The following is a 22,003-nucleotide window of genomic DNA, read 5'->3' as shown; positions in this document are numbered from 1 at the left end:
CGTCGAAATTGCTTCACTTTGGTTGGTTTACATTGTTTTCTATATAATATTACACTCCATATAGCGTCACGCTCACTGTATTTAACGACAACAGTGCGGCATTATAAATAATTCAGCAGTACTTTCTATGTTGCCGAAATAGATAAGAACTGCAGCTGTGTACGCCAAGCATCAAACAAGCACTTGATGCAGCGAAACTATTAAAAAAATACTTTTTATATAATCAAATTGATCCGGCAGTATCTCAAGATATGAGTAAGATACGTAACAAAATACAATTAAAATATTGGAGCAGCAAAAAACATCAGACGAAGATAACAGGCTATACGCAATGTATGAATAATAATGTTCGTGTGCAAAATGTGTACTGTATTAGTAAATGCATATTATTATAGAATAGTAAAATAATATCTTTTATTTCTCTCCATTTAACGACCACTCTTTATAACGCCGAAAAATGTTCAGTCTCTTAAGTGTCGTTATACAGAGTTTACACTGTATTTTACATTTCAAACTATTTAGTGTATGTTTCACCAATTGATGACAAACAACCGCATTTTCTCAACTGTTTCACTCTTACGTATCTTTCTATCAAAAAATTGAGTATTACTTAATCCTTTTTAACTCCGAAATAAATAATCCAAGAAAAGTTAAGGTGATATTATAGCTTACCTGATTTGGAATTAACGAAGACCAATAATGGAGAAGAAGCTTGAGGCCTGACGGCTTCCCAAGCTTCATCGGATACCGAGTGTAAAGCTGTTGGGGGCAGCACACTTACCCTAGCTGGTCCCAGAGGACAAGCTTTGGCTAAATGTGGCCTGCATTGTGTATGAACGGTAGCGCGACACCACAAACATCGCCAATCTTGAAGCCTGAAACAAATTAAAATTGATAAAATAAAGTAGTCCCATTAGTTTGCGTTATGAGGTCTGTTCAAAAAGTAGTATTTTTGTGGCGTTATGTTAGTACAGTCCATTTCAATTTGTTAGAATTGTGACCTTGAAGAAATCTGCGCGAAGATAGAAAGAATACACACTAGGCGTGAGCAAGACAGAAATAGTTGGAATAAGCTTGAACGAGCAGAGCTATCGATGGGCGGTCTTAGGATGTCGGCTAGAACTGTACAGTACTAGACGAAAATGTTTAGCAATTTCTTAAAACCAAAATGTATATAATTTAACAATAGAAAACAAGGCAAATGTTTTATAAGTGTGTAGAACGTTAAGTTAATTCACTTGTTATTATTTTTGGCTAAATATGCTTTTAAATAAATCATATTCTTAAACTTAAACGAAGTAGTTTAAATAGTTTTGCAAATGGTACTGTACACTTTTGTCTAGGTCTCGTTCGATGATCGGTGGAGAAATGAGCTCCGCAGACAAATATGATTGAATTTGGAATTATGCTACGGCGCATCCTAATAAAGGGAAGGAGCATATCTCTAACTTCTTGAAACGAACGGTACTCATGTCCCTCACTTGTACAGACAATTTCGGCGATAATGAATGTTCGGTTAATTTTTAATAGCTGCTTTGCTTGCACGTATTTTTGCTCGTCTTCGATTTTTGCCTATTCCAAAGAATTGATTAAAGAATCTGTACCAAATTTTGTTCAAAACAAAATTAAGTGCGCGGACGAATTCCGAATATTGACTGTGGCATATGGTAAAGCTACCTTGGACCGAAGCAACGTTTGTTACAAAATGATCTCAAAGGTCCGAGAAGATGTGAACGATGAAGAGCGTGCCGGACGCCCGAGCACGTCAATAGCAGACGAAAACACTGATAAAGTGAAGAAAATAGTAAAAAGTATTGGCCAATCGTCGAATCAGCATTAGAGAAGTTACTGACGACCTAAACATATCGATTGGCTTCTGCCATTCGATTTTTACCAATGATTAGGGCATGAGATGGGTCCCCGCGAAATTCGTACCGAAATTGCTCAATTTCGGCCAAAAACAGTATCGCATTAACATTTCTAAAGAGGTTAGACGATTCAGATTTACTCCAGAGGGTCATAACTGGTGACGAATCACGGGCTCAATTATCCCTATGGAGGCTGTCGCACGAGAAAGATTTAAAAAAGCGCGCCAAGTTTCATCGAATGTGAAGGTTTTGCTTACAGTTTTCTTTGATTGCAGAGACGTGGGGCAACATGAGTTCTTGCCACAGGGTAAAACGGTCAATTAGGAATAGTATCTGCAAGTTATGCGCTATTTACGTAAAGCAATCCGCCAGAAACGCCCGGATTTGTGGAAGAGCAAAAATTGACTTTTGCACCATGGTAACACCTCTGCTCACTGACGTTGCTTTTACGCGAATTTTTGGCCAAAAACAACACACTAATAATGCCGCAGTCACGGTATTCTCCACATCTGACGCCCTATGACTTTTTCTTGTTACCGAAACTGAAGCGGCCCTTGAAAGGGCGTTGCTACGCTCCGATTGAGGAGATAAAGACGGCATCGAAGAAGGAGCTGAACAGTATCACAAAAATTGCTTTTTTGAACTGCTTGTAGGATTGAAAAAATTCATGAATGAATAAATAATTTTTGAAATTGAAAATTCGTGATATTTTTTTGAACAAACCTCGTATATTAAGAACAAATCACAGCAATGAGGTAATTATAAAAATCCACGATTAATAAGGCTAACTTTATCAATTTAAAATAATTATACTTCACTTGGTGCATTTGAATATCTGATATTACACCGTAGTATAATTTCTTCAAAGATCTCAACCTGGAACGGAGCCCTTAGGTATTTATTCATGTACGAATACAATACCTTATTTTATTAATAAATTCAAATTTGTGAATTCCCTGATTGTGATAAAGGTTCGTAATATTTTCTAACTGAAATGAACAAAAGATCCCAGACAAGCAGAGAAAACTCAGAGGAAAAATAAATTAATTCTGCTTCAGTTGCAGTTTACGGAGTTCGAGAAAATTGTTGAGCTAGAGAAGTTTTCATTTAGAAGTTTTAATGAATGCTGATCTTCCAGAGCAAAACTTACAATTGCAATTTAAATGTACCTAAGATATAGATTGTGATAAATGATAATGATATATTCAACATAAATAATTAATCATCTATTTATTAAGCTACTAAAATTTGCAATTTTGCTCACTCTCTTCGACGAAACTTCATATAACAGGTCAATTGAAAAGTCCCCGGCCTAAAATAGTAAAACACATTTTTTTTGCAAAATTCGTTTTTTTTATTCAACATAATTCCCTTCAAGGGTGATACACTGATTATAGCGATCCTCCAACTTTTCGATACCATTTTTGTAGTACGATTTGTCCTTTGCTTCAAAATAGGCCTCAGTTTCGGCGATCACCTCTTCATTCGACGAAAATTTTTTCCCAACGAGCATTCTTTTGAGATCTGAGAACAGGAAGTAGTCGCTGGGGGCCAGATCTGGAGAATACGGTGGATGCGGAAGCAATTCGAAGCCCAATTCATGAATTTTTGCCATCGTTTTCACTGACTTGTGAGACGGTGCATTGTCTTGGTGAAGCAGGACTTTCTTTTTCTGCAAATGCGGTCGTTTCTCGGCGATTTCGTCCTTCAAACGGTCCAATAACGCTATGTAATAGTCGCTGTTGATGGTCCTTCCTTTTTCAAGGTAGTCAATGAAAATTATTCCACGCGCATCCCAAAATACAGACGCCATAACCTTGCCAGCCGACTGTTGCGTTTTTGCACGCTTTGGAGCGGGTTCATCGTGTGCAGTCCACTCCGATGACTGTCGATTGGACTTCGGAGTGAAATGATGGAGCCATGTTTCATCCATTGTCACATATCGACGCAAAAACTCGGGTTTATTACGCGTGATCATCTTCAAACACTGCTCTGAATCATCAACTCGTCGTTGTTTTTGGTCAAAAGTGAGCTCGCGCGGCACCCACTTTGCACAGAGCTTTCTCATACCCAAATATTCGTGAATGATGTGATGTATACGTTCCGTTGATATCTGTAGAGTGTCTGCTATTTCATTCAATTTCAATTTACGGTCATTCAAAATCATTTTGTGGATTTTTTTAATGTTTTCGTCCGTAACAGCCTCTTTTGGGCGTCCACTGCGTTCACCGTCTTCGGTGCTCATTTCACCACGTCTAAACTTAGCATACCAATCCTTGATGGTTGATTTTCCTGGGGCAGTGTCCGGAAATTCGTTATCAAGCCAAGTTTTTGCTTCAACTGTATTTTTTCCCTTCAAAAAGCAATATTTTATCAACACGCGAAATTCCTTTTTATCCATTTTTTTCACAATAACAAAAGTTGCTTCACTAAAAATGCTATAATTCACAAACTAATGATCCGACAGCCGTCAAATTTATAGACGCGTCTTTTGAAGGTTAGGACTAACTGAAAATCATATGGATTTAGTTCTGGTGCCGCCATCTATGTGTCAGGCCGGGGACTTTTCAATTGACCCTAGTACATATGCACGTTTTTAAAATCTTATCTATGATGATAGAATCATTAAATCTTTTTAGAATTTAACAATACAATTAATTAATTATTTGTTCAAGACATTCGTGTCCAATTTTAACTATTTAAAATTTGTTTTTGCTTCGTTGAAAAGGGTTGCCAAACACTTTTCCAAAGTATTTTTTGTTCTCCATTAATTAATTTATTTCCATGTTTGTTAATTAACGTTTTCGGTTTAAAATTTGCCGCATACAGAAATTCCTACTCCTCCGCTTTCCCAATTAAAACTTGGTTCAAGTGCCTGATACAAATTGAATGTAAAAGTCATGATCAGGAAGGAAACTAAGCGAGTTTAAATAGGATGCTTGTGCTGTCCAGTATTCGAAATCTGTAGGTCGTCGGGTTCAAATGTACAAACGAATTTTGTTTTTAGGCAATGTTCTTAAAAAGTTGTATTGGTTTAGTACAGAAATTTAGAAATACAAGAAGATGTGGAAAGGAAAAGAGGAAAAATCACATTTTTTTAAAGGCTATAGAACAACGAGAAAACCGAATTAGTTTTAACAACAGGATTTGAAATGGATTGAGAATATAACGGTAAGGTACTGGGAAGAGAAGGAAATATGCATCAGGATGTGTAGATAGCCACCAGAGACCGATCGAACATGATTCTGAGATGTGGAATAACAGGAAATTGTACAAAAAAGTAAGAAAGTGAAATGGAAGGAAAGGATGGTCTAAAAAGGCTAAGAAAAATCTTATGGAAGAAGAAAATGTCAGAAAAGCGAGAAGCTTAAAAACGTTTAGTTTGTTTAATTTAAATTGATATATCATCATCGTAAAGTCATCTGTCCTAAGACTGGTTGGATACGCACCTCCAGTCTTTCCTACCCTGCGCTAATCTTCGCATTTCCCTAAAACTAAAACAACCCACATCCTTAACTATTTGCGAACAGTTATCTAATTTAGGTCTACCTCTACTCCTCCTAAATTCCATTTCTGCCTCTAATACCTCTCTGACTAGACCTTTATACCTGAAAAGGTGTCCTACTAACCTATATCGCCTATTTCTTATTGACTTCCATAGAGTTCTCTGTTCTCCTATTCTATGTAATACCTCCTCATTTCTAACCTTCTCTATCTACGCTATCCTCATCATTCGCCTGGAACACCACATTTCGAACGTTTCTAACCTATTGTTTTCCGCCGCGTCCGCTGTCTATGTTTCGCACCCGTACACCGCCGCGCTCCAAACATACACCTTTCTTAACCTTTTTCGAATTTCTAAATTAACCGTTTGCGAGCATAGAAGTGACTTCTTTCTATTGATGGCGACCCTGCCCTATCCTCTGCTTTATATTCTTACTACTCCTTCCGTTCTGACTTATCTGACTTCCTAGATATCTACCACTTCTTCTAATTTTTCGTCTCCTATCTTTATATTCGCTCTTTCCCTACTTTTCTTCCCTTGCATACCAGTGTTTTTGTATTACTTTTATTATTTTAGTACAATACTGTTTTGTCAGTATCGCATCTATTTTCTTTAAAGCTACCTCTAACTCCTCTTTGCTAGATGCTAATACAGCTACACAAATTCATGTATAGAAAAAGTAAATGTAAATGCACTTTGTACATACAAAGCATAATGTCTTTAATAAAGCTATCTATCTATCTATCTATATTATTATTAATTATCTGTAATCAAATTGGTTGATCAAATTCATATCTATGTGGATTAGTAAAAGTTTTGCACTGCAGCAAATTAGAAATATGAACTCAAAAGTCAAATCTATTACCTTAAGAACTTGTTTTTCCGTTAATGTTGTCAAACACACACTCACTTTAACTCCGCAAGCCCTATAAAGGACCAATCTCAACTAAACCGGCAACCGTGTATTGCTTCGGTGAAAGGATCTCTTGAAGCTCTTATCAGTTAAACGTATTAGCTAAAAAAAGGACCAGCGAGGTCGATCTCGCATTCTTGCCTTTTACTTTGGCTCTGAGATTCTATAAATAGAAATGACACAATTGTTTGCATCGAATGGTTCCATCGACAAACACGTCGTTTCAGTTAAAAGAATAAGATACAGGGAATAGTATTTTTTTTTGTTTATTCAGCTTTAATGTTCTTTAATCACTTTCTGATTGCTACAGTTTCGTACCCCAAAAGACACGAGCGGTACCCTATTTTACTGACATGCCCGTCTCCGAACCAAGTAATATAGAGGCTTGAAGTATAAGCGTGAAATGTTTTTTGTTAGGTTCGGGTACTAGCATTATTTTTAAGATTCGGTTGGGTACCGAATAAAGGTGCTGGGTACCCTTTATTGCGTCTATTAAATGGGAAGTTAGAAATTGTAGAACAAGTTGCTTGAAATATAACAGCGAAATGGTTGGTTAGGTTCCGGTACCCGGTACCCAGTGAATCCAGCAGTTTTTATTAGGTTCGATCAGATAATGGGACCGGGCACCTTTTATGGCGCTAGTTAAAAAGGGGGCTAGACATTGTAAAATAAATAGCTTGAAGTATAAGCGTGAAATGCTTGATGGGGGTCCAGTACCCGGCGTTTCTAGCACATTTTTTAAGGTCCGTCCGGGTACCGAATAAAGGTGCTGGGTACCCTTTATTGTGTCAATTAAATGGGAGGTAGAAATTGTAGAACAAATTGCTTGAAATATAACAGTAAATGGTTGGTTAGGTTAAGTTAGGTTCCAGTACCCGGTGGATCCGACTCATTTTTAGTATCCGGCCAGACACCGGATAATGGAACCTAGAACTTTTTATGGCGCCAGTTAAAAGGGAGGCTAGACATTGTAGAACAAGTTGCTTAAAGGATAAGCTTGAAATGCTTGGTTAGGATCTGGTACCCGGTGGATCCGGCTCGTTTTTAGTATCCGGTCAGACACCGGATAATGATACCTAGAACTTTTTATGGCGCCAGTTAAAAGGGAGGCCATACATTGTAAAACAAGTTGCTTAAAGGATACGCGTGAAATGTTCGGTTAGGATTCGGTACTTTTTCTAATCGTAGAAGGTTCGACCGGGAACCGGATAATGGTGCCGGGCACCTTTTAAGCGCCAGTTAAAGGGGAAGCTAGCAATTGTTAAACAAGTAATGAATGGGAATTGAACATGCCACAATAGGTACAAATATTAACGCATTTATCACAAATAGAAACGAACATTTATATTGAATTGACGTGCGCTCAGCTAAATAATTATGTTTTATTGTTCATGGAACCCAGGGGATTAATTAATTTCCCTGTTTGGCTTGTAGCAGTTTGTAGATGTTCAAGTAAAGTGCCGGCGCTACCTTTGTAAGTACCTACATCCGCTTATTAACAGTGTAACGTCTTCCGGGATGTGGTTAGTATAGATTTCCTCGGGAAGCCAAACAGTATAAATTAAAGGGAAATTCGGAATTCTCTAAAATGTGGTTAAGAAGCTACCCGCTATAATGACTATATATGCCTGATGTCAGCTTTAATCTTTTACTGTTTTTTGTTTTTTTCTTTTATTTACACTTTCACGGCGTAATAAATTAATTACTTGCTTTAAATTTACTTATCGATTAGTTACATGTGTACAAAAGAAAAACTAAATAGTTCTGATTAAAAATAGGAAGCCATTAATAAAGCTCGAAGCTTTCTTTATCAGTTGTGTAAATAACTGCATAAAATTAACATTTATATGGAATCAACGTTTGTGGCGTACAGTAAACAAGATTGAGTCTAAGTTTATGTTACTTAAAACTTTTGAGCGGAGATTGAGTTATACGATATGAATTCATTTAAATTTCGTATCATCCAAGTAAACTTAACATGGAAGAAGGAAATTAGTTGCACTATTATCGTGATGCAAATTTAATAAAGATAAACACTTTTTTACTACACAAATGTGAGATTTCTGCTATAGTTTAACAACAATAAATTATTATAGATAATCATGCCCTCCGATTAAGTGTGTTTACACTACCAGAAAATGTTAAATTTATTGAAAACGCATTTTCATGAAATACCATTGCAAATACCCGCATAAATATAGGGTTGTTCGGAAAGTCATTTCGTTTTTTCCCGACAGAGGATTTAATTGTATTCTTTTGCACCCAACTTCACATTTAAGCCGTATAATTTTTATATGCTTTGAGAGCTCATATAGCAAGGCTTGTGTGTGAAAAATTCCAATTAATTCTACGCAGTAGTTTTTGGTTGGTGCCCTTTTAAATATGGAGAGCGATAAGCAGCATTTTCGACATATCTTACTGTTTTACTACAGAAAGGGTAAAAATGCTGTTCAAGCCAGAAAGAAATTGACTGATGTGTATGGAGAAGGTGTGTTGACAGTACGCCAGTGCCAGGAACTGGTTCGCTAAATTTCGATCCGGCAATTTTGATGTCGAAGATGCACCACGTTCGGGAAGGCCGGTTGAAGCTGATAAAGACGCGATAAAGGCATTAGTTGATGTGAACCGGCGAATAACAACACATGAGATCGGATTGAGGTTAAATTTATCAAATTCAACAGTTTATGACCACTTGAAAGGCCTGGGATTATCCTCGAAGCTCGATGTATGGCTTCCCCATGTTCTCACAGAGAGAAATCTGTGTCGCCGCATTGACGTCTGCGATTCGCTTCTCAAACGTCACGAAAATGATCCGTTTTTGAAGCGCATCATCACTGGGGACGAAAAATGGGTTGTATACAACAACGTCAAACGCAAGAGGTCATGGAGCAAAAAAGATGAACCGGCTCAAACCACTTCCAAAGCCGATATTCACCAAAAAAAGGTGATGCTGTCTGTTTGGTGGGATTTTAAAGGAATCGTTTTTTTTGAGCTTTTACCGGATAACACAACGATTAATTCGGAAGTCTACTGTCATCAGCTGGACAAACTGAATGATGCACTTCAACAGAAAAGGTCAGAACTAATCAACAGGAAAGGTGTAGTGTTTCACCAAGACAACGCGAGACCTCACACAAGTTTGGTCACTCGCCAAAAGCTTTTACAGCTTGAATGGGATACAATGCTATACCCACCATATTCTCCAGACCTGGCACCATCGGATTATTATTTGTTCCGGTCACTCCAAAATTTTTTAGACGGTAAAACCTTCACCTCAAATGAGGAGGTCAAAAACCTCCTCGATCAGTTTTTTGCCAGCAAAGACCAAAACTTTTATGAGCGTGGAATTATGCTACAACCAGAAAGATGGCAAAAGGTGTTGGACCAGAACGGTCAATATATAATTTAATAAAGTATTTGTTTATTATACGAAAACTGTCTTTCATTTCCACAAAAAAAAACGAAATGACTTTCCGAACAACCCTATAGTTATGCATAAGCTTAATTAATAGATCAGTTATGATGCTACGTACAAGCCCACACAGAAACATTTGAACTGTGGAATTGATGGAGCGATTAATGAATTGATAACTGCAAATCATGCTATCTAACAACATACCTAATATCTCATTTAGTTCGCTTGTTATGTAATGCTTTATTAATAGTCTAAAACCAATATATACATAAGTCAGTACTAATTTGTTGTTATTCTAACAAAAATGGGTGCTGTTCTACCTCCCCCACATGCATCTGAATTAGAAGCTTGCTTATCAAGTAAATTACCGGTATGTAATGTTGATATTTTCATTGCTGCTTTAACCTTTCATGTTTTATTCATTTAGTAACACCAACGATAATGAAATGAGCTCTGATACCAAAATTCTGGAATGATTTACGTGGGCGGACGGCAGACACATGAGTTCATTACAGGATGACCTATTAATTAAGCTACATCAAACAAAATGTTGTGTTTTCGACAGCTCTCTCGTTGGGCTGTGTTTAATTTCAAATAAGTTGATTACAGCTTCAGCTATATAACTGACGATAGAAATCAATCATTTCCCATACGTTCTTTCATTTGTAACGTTTTCTGTACGGGGTATTTTCATCATCTATTAAGCAAATGTATTGTAATACTTAATCATTATAAGGTCGTCAGTCCTAAGACTGGTCGGACACGCACCTAATATATACAATTTAATTATGAGTAGTGATGAGCAAAGCAAGCTCTAGATCAAGACTGTTCCAGTTTTCGTTATTCGGTCTTAACACTGGCCTTTCTCAAATACTTGTAGTCTTGGTTTTGGTCTTGCTGATATAGTCTGGGCCTTCCTCTTGGTCTTGTGTGTTAAGTTTCGGTTTTGTTCATTTATTCTGATTACCAAGGTTATTTTAATTATTCTTCTAGTCAGAGACATATTAGAGACAGAAGCAGGAGTTAAGAGGAGTAGAGGTAAACCTAGATTAAATTACTGTTCGCAAATAGTTAAGAATGAGGGATGTTCTAGTTTCCTACATTAGCTCAGGATAGGAAGGAGTGGAGGTACGTGTCCAACCAGTCTTAGGACTAACATGATGATGAATCCTTCTCATCATCATCATCATCATAAGGTCGTCAGTCCTAAGACTGGTTGGACACGTACCTCCACTGTTTCCTAATCTGAGCTAAACATCGCATTTACCTAAAACTAGAACAACCCACATCCTTAACTATTTGCGAACAGGAATCTGATCTAGGTCTACCTCTACCCCTCCTAACTTCCGTTTCTGCTTCTAATATGTCTCTGACTAGACCTTCATGCCTGAGAAGGTGTCCTACTAACCCATCTCGACTATTTCTTATTGACTTTCATAGAGTCCTCTGTTCTCCTATTCTTTCTAACACCTCTTCATATCTAACCTTCTCTATCCACAGTATCCTCATCATTCGCCTGTAACACCACATTTCGAACGCTTCTAACCTTTTCTTTTCCGTCGCGTCCACCGTCCATGTTTCGTAGCCGTACAGCGCCGCGCTCCAAACATACACCTTTATCTTTCTAAACACAAATTTTTCTGTTTACCGGCACAATAATTGTCTTAAATGCTAAAATTGCCTGTCTTTACCTTAAAATCAAGAAAAAATATAGCTTAAGGATATATGTCCACATATGCTTTTGACTACCATTTATCAAGTGCTTACTGAATTGCTTGGAATACAAAATGATGATAAAAACTAGGACAGGGTGGTGAAAACGCCTGCCAACGACTTTAGATTTTAGTCATTACTGTTAAAATTCATTATTTTCCATATCAAGCAGCTGTAGCAATAATTAAGAAAGTTTCCGAGACGTAATTTACAACACAACGTTCCTAAGGTCGTATCGTCCGTTATAATAACCGGTAGTTACAAAAGTTTTATAACAAACTTCTGCCGAGAGTGAAATTTATGAAAATGGATTAATTTTCCATTCTCCCCGTGCGCTATCCGGCAAATAAACATTAATAAGCATCTAAATAATCTTAACGAAACAGTTAATGACGATTCAGATTGTTTAGTAAGTATATAAGTACACCTCAACGCGTCAAGATTTATTCCCCCCCATAACATAAACACCGCTATAAATTAATTATTATTACTTTTCGAATAAACTTATATTCATTAAGGAGGGCTGATAAATTTCAATGGTCGTAACTGTCAAAACCAGAGATCTACCCAATAGAAACTTTCAGTTTAATTTTAAGACATCGTTGCGACTGTAGAATTAAGAGCGCCCGTTAATTACGTAATATATTTTTCATTTAATCTGGTCTCTTTTCTTCTTTCGGGTGATATTTACCCTATCAAATGATTTTTTTTATTATCTGTATGTAATAATGCATATTCTTTGTACTAAAAAGTTGATTTGAGATTTTTAACGGGCCTCGCTCATTTTAAATGAGATTTAATGAAATTTTGCCGGATGTTTCGCTTCCCTACATGTAATAATGGGTTCCCCTTACAATAAGAGGGAATTAATGTATTACGTTCCTATAATGAGATGCAGGAGGTGAAGGGGTTCAATTTTTTCATATCTTTGTTGACAGCTCTTTTGTGTTGATTAATCAATGGTATCAATATTCCTGATTACTTTTGGAAATAATACTTACTCAATTTAGAAGAAGATTAGTTCTGATCTTGAAGATAGAGATGTTTTAATAATAAAAATTTTAAAAACAAATAATTGTGTCGTATTATTCGGTCAATACGCGAGTCCACAGTTTTCTTATTTTTTTTTTTATTAACAGGGGTGATATAAAATTAGTAAATTCTGCTTACGTAACACACCAACACCCCGATTAATTTATTTAAATGTTTAACTAAAGCAGAATTCTGAAAAGCAATAATTTTGTTACCATTATCATGTATATGTATCATCGTTATCTAGATACTTATTGTAACAGTTTTCTGTTTTCTAAGGGTACAGAACAAATGAAAAGCTTTGAGAACGAGAACTGATGCTACGGAGCGGAAAACCTTGAGCTTTTATGTCATGCTCTGTATATATTGCAATAATAAAGATGGTATTGCTACTTACTGATTTTTTGTTGCTAATATAATGAGTAATTCTTAGTAACCGAAAGGGCAATCTATATAAAGAATTAAAAAGCATATTTAGCCAAAACTAATAACTGAATTAGCTTAACGCTCTACTCACCTATAAACCTTTTGCTTTGTTTTCTATTGTTATTTTATATACATTTCTGTTTTAAGAAATTTCTAAACATTTTTGTTTAGTACTGTACAGTTCTAGCCGATCTCCTAAGACCGCCCATCGAGAGTTCTGCTCGTTCAAGCTTGTTCCAACTATTTCTGTCTTGCTCACGCCTAGTGTGTATTCTTTCTATCTTCGCGCAGATTTCTTCAAGGTCACAATTCGAACAAATTGAAATGGACTGTAACTATTGTATTATGCGAATGAAAAAGATACGAACTTATATGTATGCACACGCCGTGTAAATTCGGCTGTAGTCGTATTTTTACTTTCTCTTTTACCCCTCTACACTTATTATGTTACCGAGATAAAGAAGCAAGAATCGACAGAATTATCGTCGGAGTTGATATCGATCGGGGTGAATACATATCACACAAAACTTTGTTACACATTATTAATACATATTTATTAAGTGTGTAGTTGTATTCATTCTTAAATACTTATAGCTGACGTAATTATTACTTGTGTAATTGTGGCTCGTTTATTTTAGATAGATTTATTTCGGTTAACCTGCGGGAGTGTGGATTCTTCAATCGTTCATTAGCTCATTTTAAAGACAATTTATTCTTATTGGCTGATTATTTTAATCTCTACAAACTGATAAAGAAATTAATCGCTGATTAGCTATCCCACCATTAAAAACTGAAGTGAAAAAAGTGACTTCCAATTTTAAAAAGGACAGAGTGGTGTACCTATTTATTTTTTAAACACTTTATCGGTACATCCTTTAGTGCAAGTGTTCGTCAAACAGTGAACTTGTAAGATTTAGTGCCATCAATGTAATACGATAGAAAAGGATAAGTTACAAGGTAAGCAATTTTATAAATCTTTCTTTATTTATTTAATGTTTAATTATGGAACTGTAAAACTGGATAAAATATTAAACTTGGTATAGTAGATCCTTTTGGGTCTGTTTCAATGAAAAACTAGAGCTAGTACGTAATTAGTCCAAAAGCCATATATTTCCTATCATTTTATTCGAATACTAGCGCCCATAGTAAGTTTATTAGAAGGCACATAAAATAGTCCAGTAATTTGATAGGATATGGTGTCCAGATTACTTGCACGCTAAGAAAACCTGGAGAAGGAATTCCTTAATACAAGAACAGTTGGGCAAAGCCGTTAATTAAAGTGCTTTAGTCAATGAAGGTCATATTACATTTCAAAATCCGAAGAATTCAAATTACTAATTACTTCAAAAGCGAATTAGATTCAAATCCCTAAGCATTTTGAAGCTGCTTCAGGTATTTTGAAACAGCTTGAATTCAGATTACAAAACACTTTTATAAAGTAATTCGTTTAGGTATCAACCCCTAACTATGTGTTCATGAGAGGACTTCAATTGCAGTGCTTGTTGAAAGAACTTGAAACACAAAGTATTAAAACTCTGTCCACAAGCTCCAAAAATTTGAAGTTATAAAATCGGAAACCGCTTGCTCATAAGAAGGCTTAAATTACAGTGCTTCTAAGTCCGGAAATAACTGGAAGCACCTTTTGAAACACAAAATATTAAAGCTCTATCTACAACTTCCAAAAAACCTAAATTTTAATGGTTCCATGATTAGTTAAAATGTACATTTAACCATTGTCCCCGCTTCCCTACCAAATTACTGGAAACCTTTAAGTAAATAAATACCTATGGAGGCTATAAGTACTTACTTTTAGACTAAACCTCATACTCATTTATGAAGGGTTATTTAATAGGGCAGGGAGATGATTAAATTTAACTATCAATTGCTGATCAATTTTCATCTAGAAAATACATCAAGTGATTAATTAATTAGTCCGATTAATCGCAATTTTCGGTTATTTAATTGATCACTTTTATAAAAAGAAAATAATTGAAATTTCTTGCCTCAAGAGTATGAAAATGTGCAGGCGATTTAAAAATTAACACAAAAAAATCGCTCGTTTCAATGCAGTTTAATGAGTAAAACTAATTTTTACAGTTGGTTAATTCTAAATGAGTCTGTAGGGTAATTAACGGCGTAAGTACTTAAGAAAATGTGAGTTCGTAAAGTTTTAAATTGCGTCTTTACAAAATAGGTCAGCAGCAGTTTGCTACACACCGAGTAATTAATATTTGCAAGGGATGAATGTATGAGAGGAGAATACCATTCCTTCGGACGCTTGACAACCTATTCTTGTTAACTGCAATTAATAACCGACCTGCTAACCCATTTTGCAGCAAATATTCTGCTATTTAACACGTTCTCTCATTAAGTACATCTTCACCATCTCTCATACATGCTCTGGATGGTAGGCACTTTACCTTAATTATAAAGCAACAGTTGATAATGGATGTACAAACGTAAAAACTCGTCAACTTCGGAAAATTAGGGGAAAACATAACAAAATAAGCTTTCAAAGCACAATATGATTCGGACTGGTCTAGATGATCTATTAGATTCAAACGATTATGCGACTATTGGGATCCATCAACTGGGCATACACCATCTGGTGGCAAAATTTATAACTCGAATGAGGGAAAAATTTACATAGGAACTGTGCACGCAAATTGTAAAATTGTTTATTAAAATAATAAAACACGTTAAAAAAGTAAAAATTTTTTTGATGATGGAGTCGACGAAGTTTTCTTCTAAAGTTAAATCAAATAAAAAGTTAATATGTTCAGTGAAAAGCTGCAATAGCACTTCAGACATAGATCTTCACTCTTCACCTACATTAACTACTTTCCAATAAAAACTAACCGTTTTATATATGTAAAAAATATATTCGGAAAATTAGAGAAAAAAGTAAACTAATAGAAGCTTGGATGAAAGCAGTAGGTATCAAAGAAGTGAATTCCGGAATAAAAATTTGTTCACGTCATTTTAATGCACATGATTATATTTCAGCAAGTATTTACCATCAGCCATAACCTTAATATTTAAAACTAGAATCATACTAAAATTATAAAGTGAGAAATTATTTATTCCTGTGTAATTGATTTAACACAATTCTAATGATACGATATAAGTATTTTGAGGTTAAGAACCTACCTGCTGCAATACAACAAAGTTGCAATAATGTGTTTGCAACGTTCTCTTAAATCGGCTTTGCACGTGCAAGTCATTGATATGATATTGCTTAAATCACCCAGAATCACCTCACCAATTATATAACGTGAATCACTTTTTAAATCCGAAGTTTGTAAAAAGTAGGCAGTAAACTTGACGGAATTTGAAGGCTAGCTTCCGGATTTGTTATTTCCGAATTTTATAATGTGATTGGCATTAAAAACACGCTCACCTTCAACGAAATTTCCTTTCCGAGGCTTTGTGTCAGCCCAATTACATATTGTGTCAATACTTATCATTTTATCGTAATTTAAAAACTTGGAAATTGCACGGTACACTATAGGAACTACGATAAATTTTCCCTAATCGGCGCCATGTTTCTAGGCTCCTCCCATTTGACGGATCCCAATAACCGAATTTAAACCAATACAACCCTGACTTCCGAAACGTGTTTGTAGATAACTACCGATACTTTTAACGACTTCGTATTTTGTGTGTCCTTTTTTCTGTTTTTTTTTTATCAATCCAGATGTTTCGGTCGTTAGAGCTAGAAGAAGATTCAAATGTTTCAGGAAAAAAAGTAACAAAAGAATGAATTCTTTTAACGAAAATCTCTCGCCTCTCGAGGCATACATTCTTTAAATGAAGACAATTTATTTTCAGGACATCGTTATAACTCCTCTTGTTTTTTTTTTCCCTGAGGCAACAATGCCCGAAAGCTATAAAACACGTGAAAATAAAAACGAAACCGCCGTGATTAATTGATGCTGGCTTATTCAGAGAATATTAATACGCGAGTAGCTCGCGGATTTCTTTTAATAACTTGGGATATAAAAACGTTCCCATTTCTTTCAATGGTATACCATCTGAATAATTAACTAGCAAAGGGGTGAGTACAAATGCTGTTTAGTTTAATGCCTAAAGTTGTGTCTACATAAAATTATTATTACTATTTGTTATTAATCTACTTATTTAACCATACCTTACTAGAGAGGCGCGGATAGGGGCGAGGCATTTAAAGTTCCCATGCGTCAAAAATTTTAACCACAATTGTACAGAGGAGGATGGAAAAAAGGGATGTTGTAGTTTTAGGGAAAGCCGGAGATTAGCTTAGGATAGAAAAAAAGTGGAGGTGCGTGTCCAACCAGTCTTAGGACTAACGACCTTATGATAACGATATTAAGAAAAATGATTTTACTTTCGTGTACAGGCTTTGTTCAATGGATTTTGAGAGGTCGTTTAGTTTGAGACATTTTTCAGAAAAGCATAAGATATTTTGAGATAAAAGTAGTTGAAGAAACTAATTCCACACTTGTGTTTCATAAAAAAAAAGTACAGACTTCAATGTTCGGTGAACATTTTGCTTTATCTGTATAAGGATTCCGTGTAAAGTTAATTCACGAAAGCACAACAACTTGCTATTAAATATCTAATAAACAGAAGTAATTTACAACAATCAAACAAGACAGAAATTACAAAACTTTGCGAAAAGAAAATTATCGCTTATTGAAATCTTCCAGTACGTTTACGGCTGCTAAATCATAATTGGAAAACTTTGTAATGTACATTTACTAGAAAATTTTCCAATCGTTATGTATATTGATTTTAAATGAATATACCTACATACTCTTTGAAGTAAGGGGTCGATCATATTATAAAATGACACGCCATGAGGGGCGAGAGACCTTACAATGGGTAACATTTACGTTTTTGTTACTAAACGTTTAAACAAATTAGATGAAAAATTGTTATTTTGAAATGATCGTTAATAAATATATCATAAAAGTGTTCGTTAAAGGCTTTCTGTATGAATTGCTGTAAACAAGGGACAAGGGTATAAGGCAAGCGTCATGAAAAGTTAGCAAAATTAGCGTGACGTAGTATACGAACAACCCTTAAGGGTTAATTTTAATAGCGTGATAATCTTTTGGACAACTTTTAGGTCTAGCAATTTACCTAAGATCTAAATTCTTCCTTGTTGCGTGTCGATAAAGTAAATGGGGCAAAGGACGTGTCGTAAGGAGGGTTCTCATCAATAAAAACGACAATGACCCGCAGTTAATTCCCTAACGTTTGTTCTTGGCTTTAAGGATTACGGTTAATGAAAAAATGACAATCTTGCGGACTATTAGGGATAACGTGGCGTCGTTTTTGGGCATCACACATCGATTGACGATTTGGTGTAGATGTTGCCAGGAATTCCGATGTCAAATTAATCTAAATAGGTATAATTAATGCCAGTCATGAGCTCTAATTATGTCTAACATTTTGGGCGACTTAAATGGCCACAATTTTATAATATACAGGGTGTTGCGTTAGTCGAATCGTTAGTTTATACAAGCAAACACATCAACATTAACAGAAATGTTTGAAAAGAAAATGATAAAATTTAAATTGTGTTTCAAATTACCTTAAAACTGATCCACAAGTTTTATCGCAGATTATGCATTTCGAAGCGACCGGTAAGTTTCCTTCCAACCATTGATGTGGCATTAGAATGGTCTGAAAAAGAATTAAAAAAATTAAGTAACCCTCTTGATTTTCCAAAGGGACAGTANTGCAGAAACGGTGCATGATACACGAACGAGTGGTAACTTATATTTTTTTACTCACAGTATAATAGGTAAATGGGGAGTCGCTTACGAGACATATATGTATGTATCTAATGTACAAAAGAGAATTTTAAAATTTATTCTTAGATAATGTGCACATTCTGTTGCCAACCGAGAAGTTGTTAAGGGAAAATGGTTGATACAACAATCCAACCCAATCCAAGTCAATCCTGCGCAACCTATGCTAGCCTAGTCTAGTCTAGCATAACATAACCTAACCTAACCTAACCTACGATCCTTTTGGTGCGAGTCTAAATCCAGACAGCTGAGCAGCCAGAAGGATCCCCCACCTGGAGCCCCCGCCCTCATATCTACCAGTCTCCATTACTGGTCAGAATCCTCTTCCCAGTCGGATTACTTGGACTCCGGCACTGGTAGGACATCTCGGGTTCGTGGTATCGGCATTTTCCTTTAAAGCAGAGACGAGCAAACTCGGCTCTTTTGACTCCTCAGCCTAGGAGCTCCTCATTGCTGCTGACAGTGCCAGTGAGATGAATCTTTCCTTTTCTTATCTCTTCCATTTCGTAGGTACCTTTTTCGTTGGCCGAACCCAATAGTACTGCGACCGTAGTTCGGCACGCTACCCCTGACTTGTATCGCCCGCAGGTATCGCCAGGTTCGACACCTTTCAACCCAGCGGCGTGACTTAGAAGTTTAGTCCATTGGTTAGCATTCGGAAGGAAACCAGTTCGATTCTGGGTCCGTCTGTCTTGATCCAAGTTTTTCTGTGGTTTCCTTGGATCACTTAGGTAAATACTTGAGCAGTAATATTCCACAGATAATCGTTCATTTTCTTCTGTCTTCATTTCGTCCGTCTCATCTTTCTCACCCTTTCCGGCGTAGTCCGGAGGAACATTCCACCCACTACCATTAGTGGCTGGTGGGAATGAAACACCCAAGAGTTTTTCTTCTTTTAGGTACTGTATCGACCCTCACAACTGCCCAACTCCCTGTCCAAACGTTCGGAAGGCAATCACACCTATTTGTTAATATTTCATTTAATCACAATCATGAACCTCCATTGAAATTAGCAACATCGATTTAGTATTTAACCCTTTTATACTCATAGCAAATAAAGTTTAAATTCACTTTTGTTTGCACCATCTGGTAGGGTTTAAACAAATGCTAAGACGTGCTTTATCTCTTCCAGTTATGAATATTTATCAAAGCCGATGTAACATGATTAGCAATTTAATTGAAGTCGATTTCATTAATATTGATGCGGCTCATTGTAACATTAGCTTTATTCTGTCACAAGTGAGTATAAATTAAAATGAATTAGCATATCGCCACGTTGAAGGGTAACACCTGACGCGTGTGGGTGTACAACATCTTTTGCTATTCGCCATGGCCTCAGAAATTAATAACAGAAGCGAGGTACAAAAAGCTGTGCTACTTAAAATTATTAAAGTATCTTTTTAATGATTAAAGTTGTAGAGGGAAAGCCGCTATGTAGGAAAAGTGTAAGAAAACGGCTTGGATATTGCCGAAATAACTTAAGTACTCTTGCAAAGTAAAGGCGCGTGCTAATCATGGATACAGGACTATTTATATTTTTAGAAAGAAAGGAGCCAGGTCCGTAGCCGGGAAGTTTTTCTCATATACATATACTTCAGCCCCTTTAGCCCCTTGAGCCTCCCGATAGCCACCTGCTTAATATTCGTTTAAATTTTGTAAAAAGGTATTATTTATATTAAATTTCTGATAAATGTGATGATTAATAAAAACAAACAAATGTAGTTAATAATAAATTTTATGTCGAACTTAATGTTCATGAATAGATAATGTTTTTTCCATTCACTTACATCAGAAGTTATATCAATAATGTACGCGATACTAAGCAATAATCTATCAGTGATTTAGGTCAGGTAGAATGTCTTAAAAGTGCTCTAACTGAGCTCGTCTGAAACCGATTACGTTCTACATTATGTACTTACCCCATCGCTGTCTTCAATTATGTTTTCTTTTCCAATAGAAGCGAGCGTGGTCCATTTGCAGTTGTTAATTGCCTTTGCGGCGCATCTCTTATGAACTTTGAACTTACATACTTCACAACTAAGCCCGTGGCTTGTGACCCCGTTCAAGGCTTCGCGACACACATTACAAAAAGTAGGCCGAGCATGTGATGTTGCATACCTGTAATAAAAACCCTCTTTTATTCATGTCCTTCGAACATTTTATGGAATAGAATGTGAATCAAAGTTGATTGCTCTTTTTTTTCGTTTCATTTCGTTTCGTTACTTTAAGGTGTCACAGCGGATGAATAAAACTTTTCAATTTTTTTTTTATTTATTACCGCAATTTGATGCGATGCGATATGCTGAAGTTAGTAACAGATGAAATAGAAGTCGGCGTTTGTTTGTTGAACTAACGAAAACAATGTTATTGTTGGATAGAGTTCTTTTTGAGGTTGAAACTTTCTCATTTTGGCACGTCAGCTACAGATATTGAAACTAGAAAGTTTGTTAGAATCAAAGTTTACATCTGACCATTGATTTTACGTATCCATGTGAACAGTCCGTTCATGATCGTGCTCAAACTTTAAACTCGAGTTATGATAAATTGCTCATAAAAACGTCACACCAGATTTGAGCTGACGGCTATGATGATTTTTACAAAAAGCTCAAGAAAACTCTTTTTTTTAAATAAATAGCTACAAAGGTTTTACAACTTTTTTNACCACACCGTTTTAAAGTACGATAAGCCATAATCTAATATAGGAACGAAATACAAATCATCATCATAAGTCGTCAGTCCCAAGACTGATTGGACACACATCTCCACTCTTTCATATCCTGAGCTAGTCTTCGCATTTCCCTAAAACTAGAACAACCCACACCTCAATCAACTCTCGTTTCTGTCTCTAATATGATTCTGACTAGACCTTTATGCCTGAGAAGATGTACTGCTAACCTATCTCGCCTATTTCCTATTGACTTTTATTGAGTCCTCTGTTCTCCTATCCTTTCTAATAACTTTTTATTTCTAACTTTCTCTATCCACAGTATTCTCATCATTCACCTGTAACACCAGATTTCGAACGCTTCTAACCTTTTCTTTTCCATCGCGCCCACTGTCCAAGTTTCGCACCCGTACAGCGCCGCGCTCCATATATACACCTTTGACAATCTTCGAAATCGAAAATACCACAAATGGCGTGGTGAGCGCCATCTGTAATAGCTCACCAAGCCATTTGCGGTATTTTCTAAAACGCGCTGTTAAGACAGCAGGTAAAGGTTGGTCTGTGTTCTGTCGGAGCTGCCTGCGACGCGCTGATGAGATCCAATAAGATCGAAATCGCGATCCGCGTCTGGCAGTTTCGACAGAATACAGACCACTTCGAATTATTTT

At 36.1% G+C, this 22,003-nt stretch overlaps 1 protein-coding gene across 1 annotated transcript in view; it reads right to left on the bottom strand.

Annotated features, from left to right (window-relative positions):
* LOC108739717 (diacylglycerol kinase eta) overlaps positions 1-20,726 on the bottom strand; it is an 85,071-nt gene extending 64,345 nt beyond the window's left edge. Inside the window, exons 1-3 of the mRNA XM_025977870.1 lie at positions 20,590-20,726; positions 18,451-18,542; positions 673-875 (exon numbers count right to left, since the gene is read on the bottom strand). Of these exons, the coding sequence (XP_025833655.1) occupies positions 673-875; positions 18,451-18,533 (286 nt within the window). The 5' untranslated portion in view covers positions 18,534-18,542; positions 20,590-20,726. The remainder of the gene's footprint in view (positions 1-672; positions 876-18,450; positions 18,543-20,589) is intronic.
* Between the last annotated feature and the right edge of the window lie 1,277 nt (positions 20,727-22,003).

This window comes from Agrilus planipennis, unplaced genomic scaffold (genome assembly GCF_000699045.2).
Source record: "Agrilus planipennis isolate EAB-ADULT unplaced genomic scaffold, Apla_2.0 scaffold240, whole genome shotgun sequence".
NCBI lineage: Eukaryota > Metazoa > Arthropoda > Insecta > Coleoptera > Buprestidae > Agrilus > Agrilus planipennis.
This window is presented reverse-complemented; position numbering and strand designations above follow the sequence as displayed.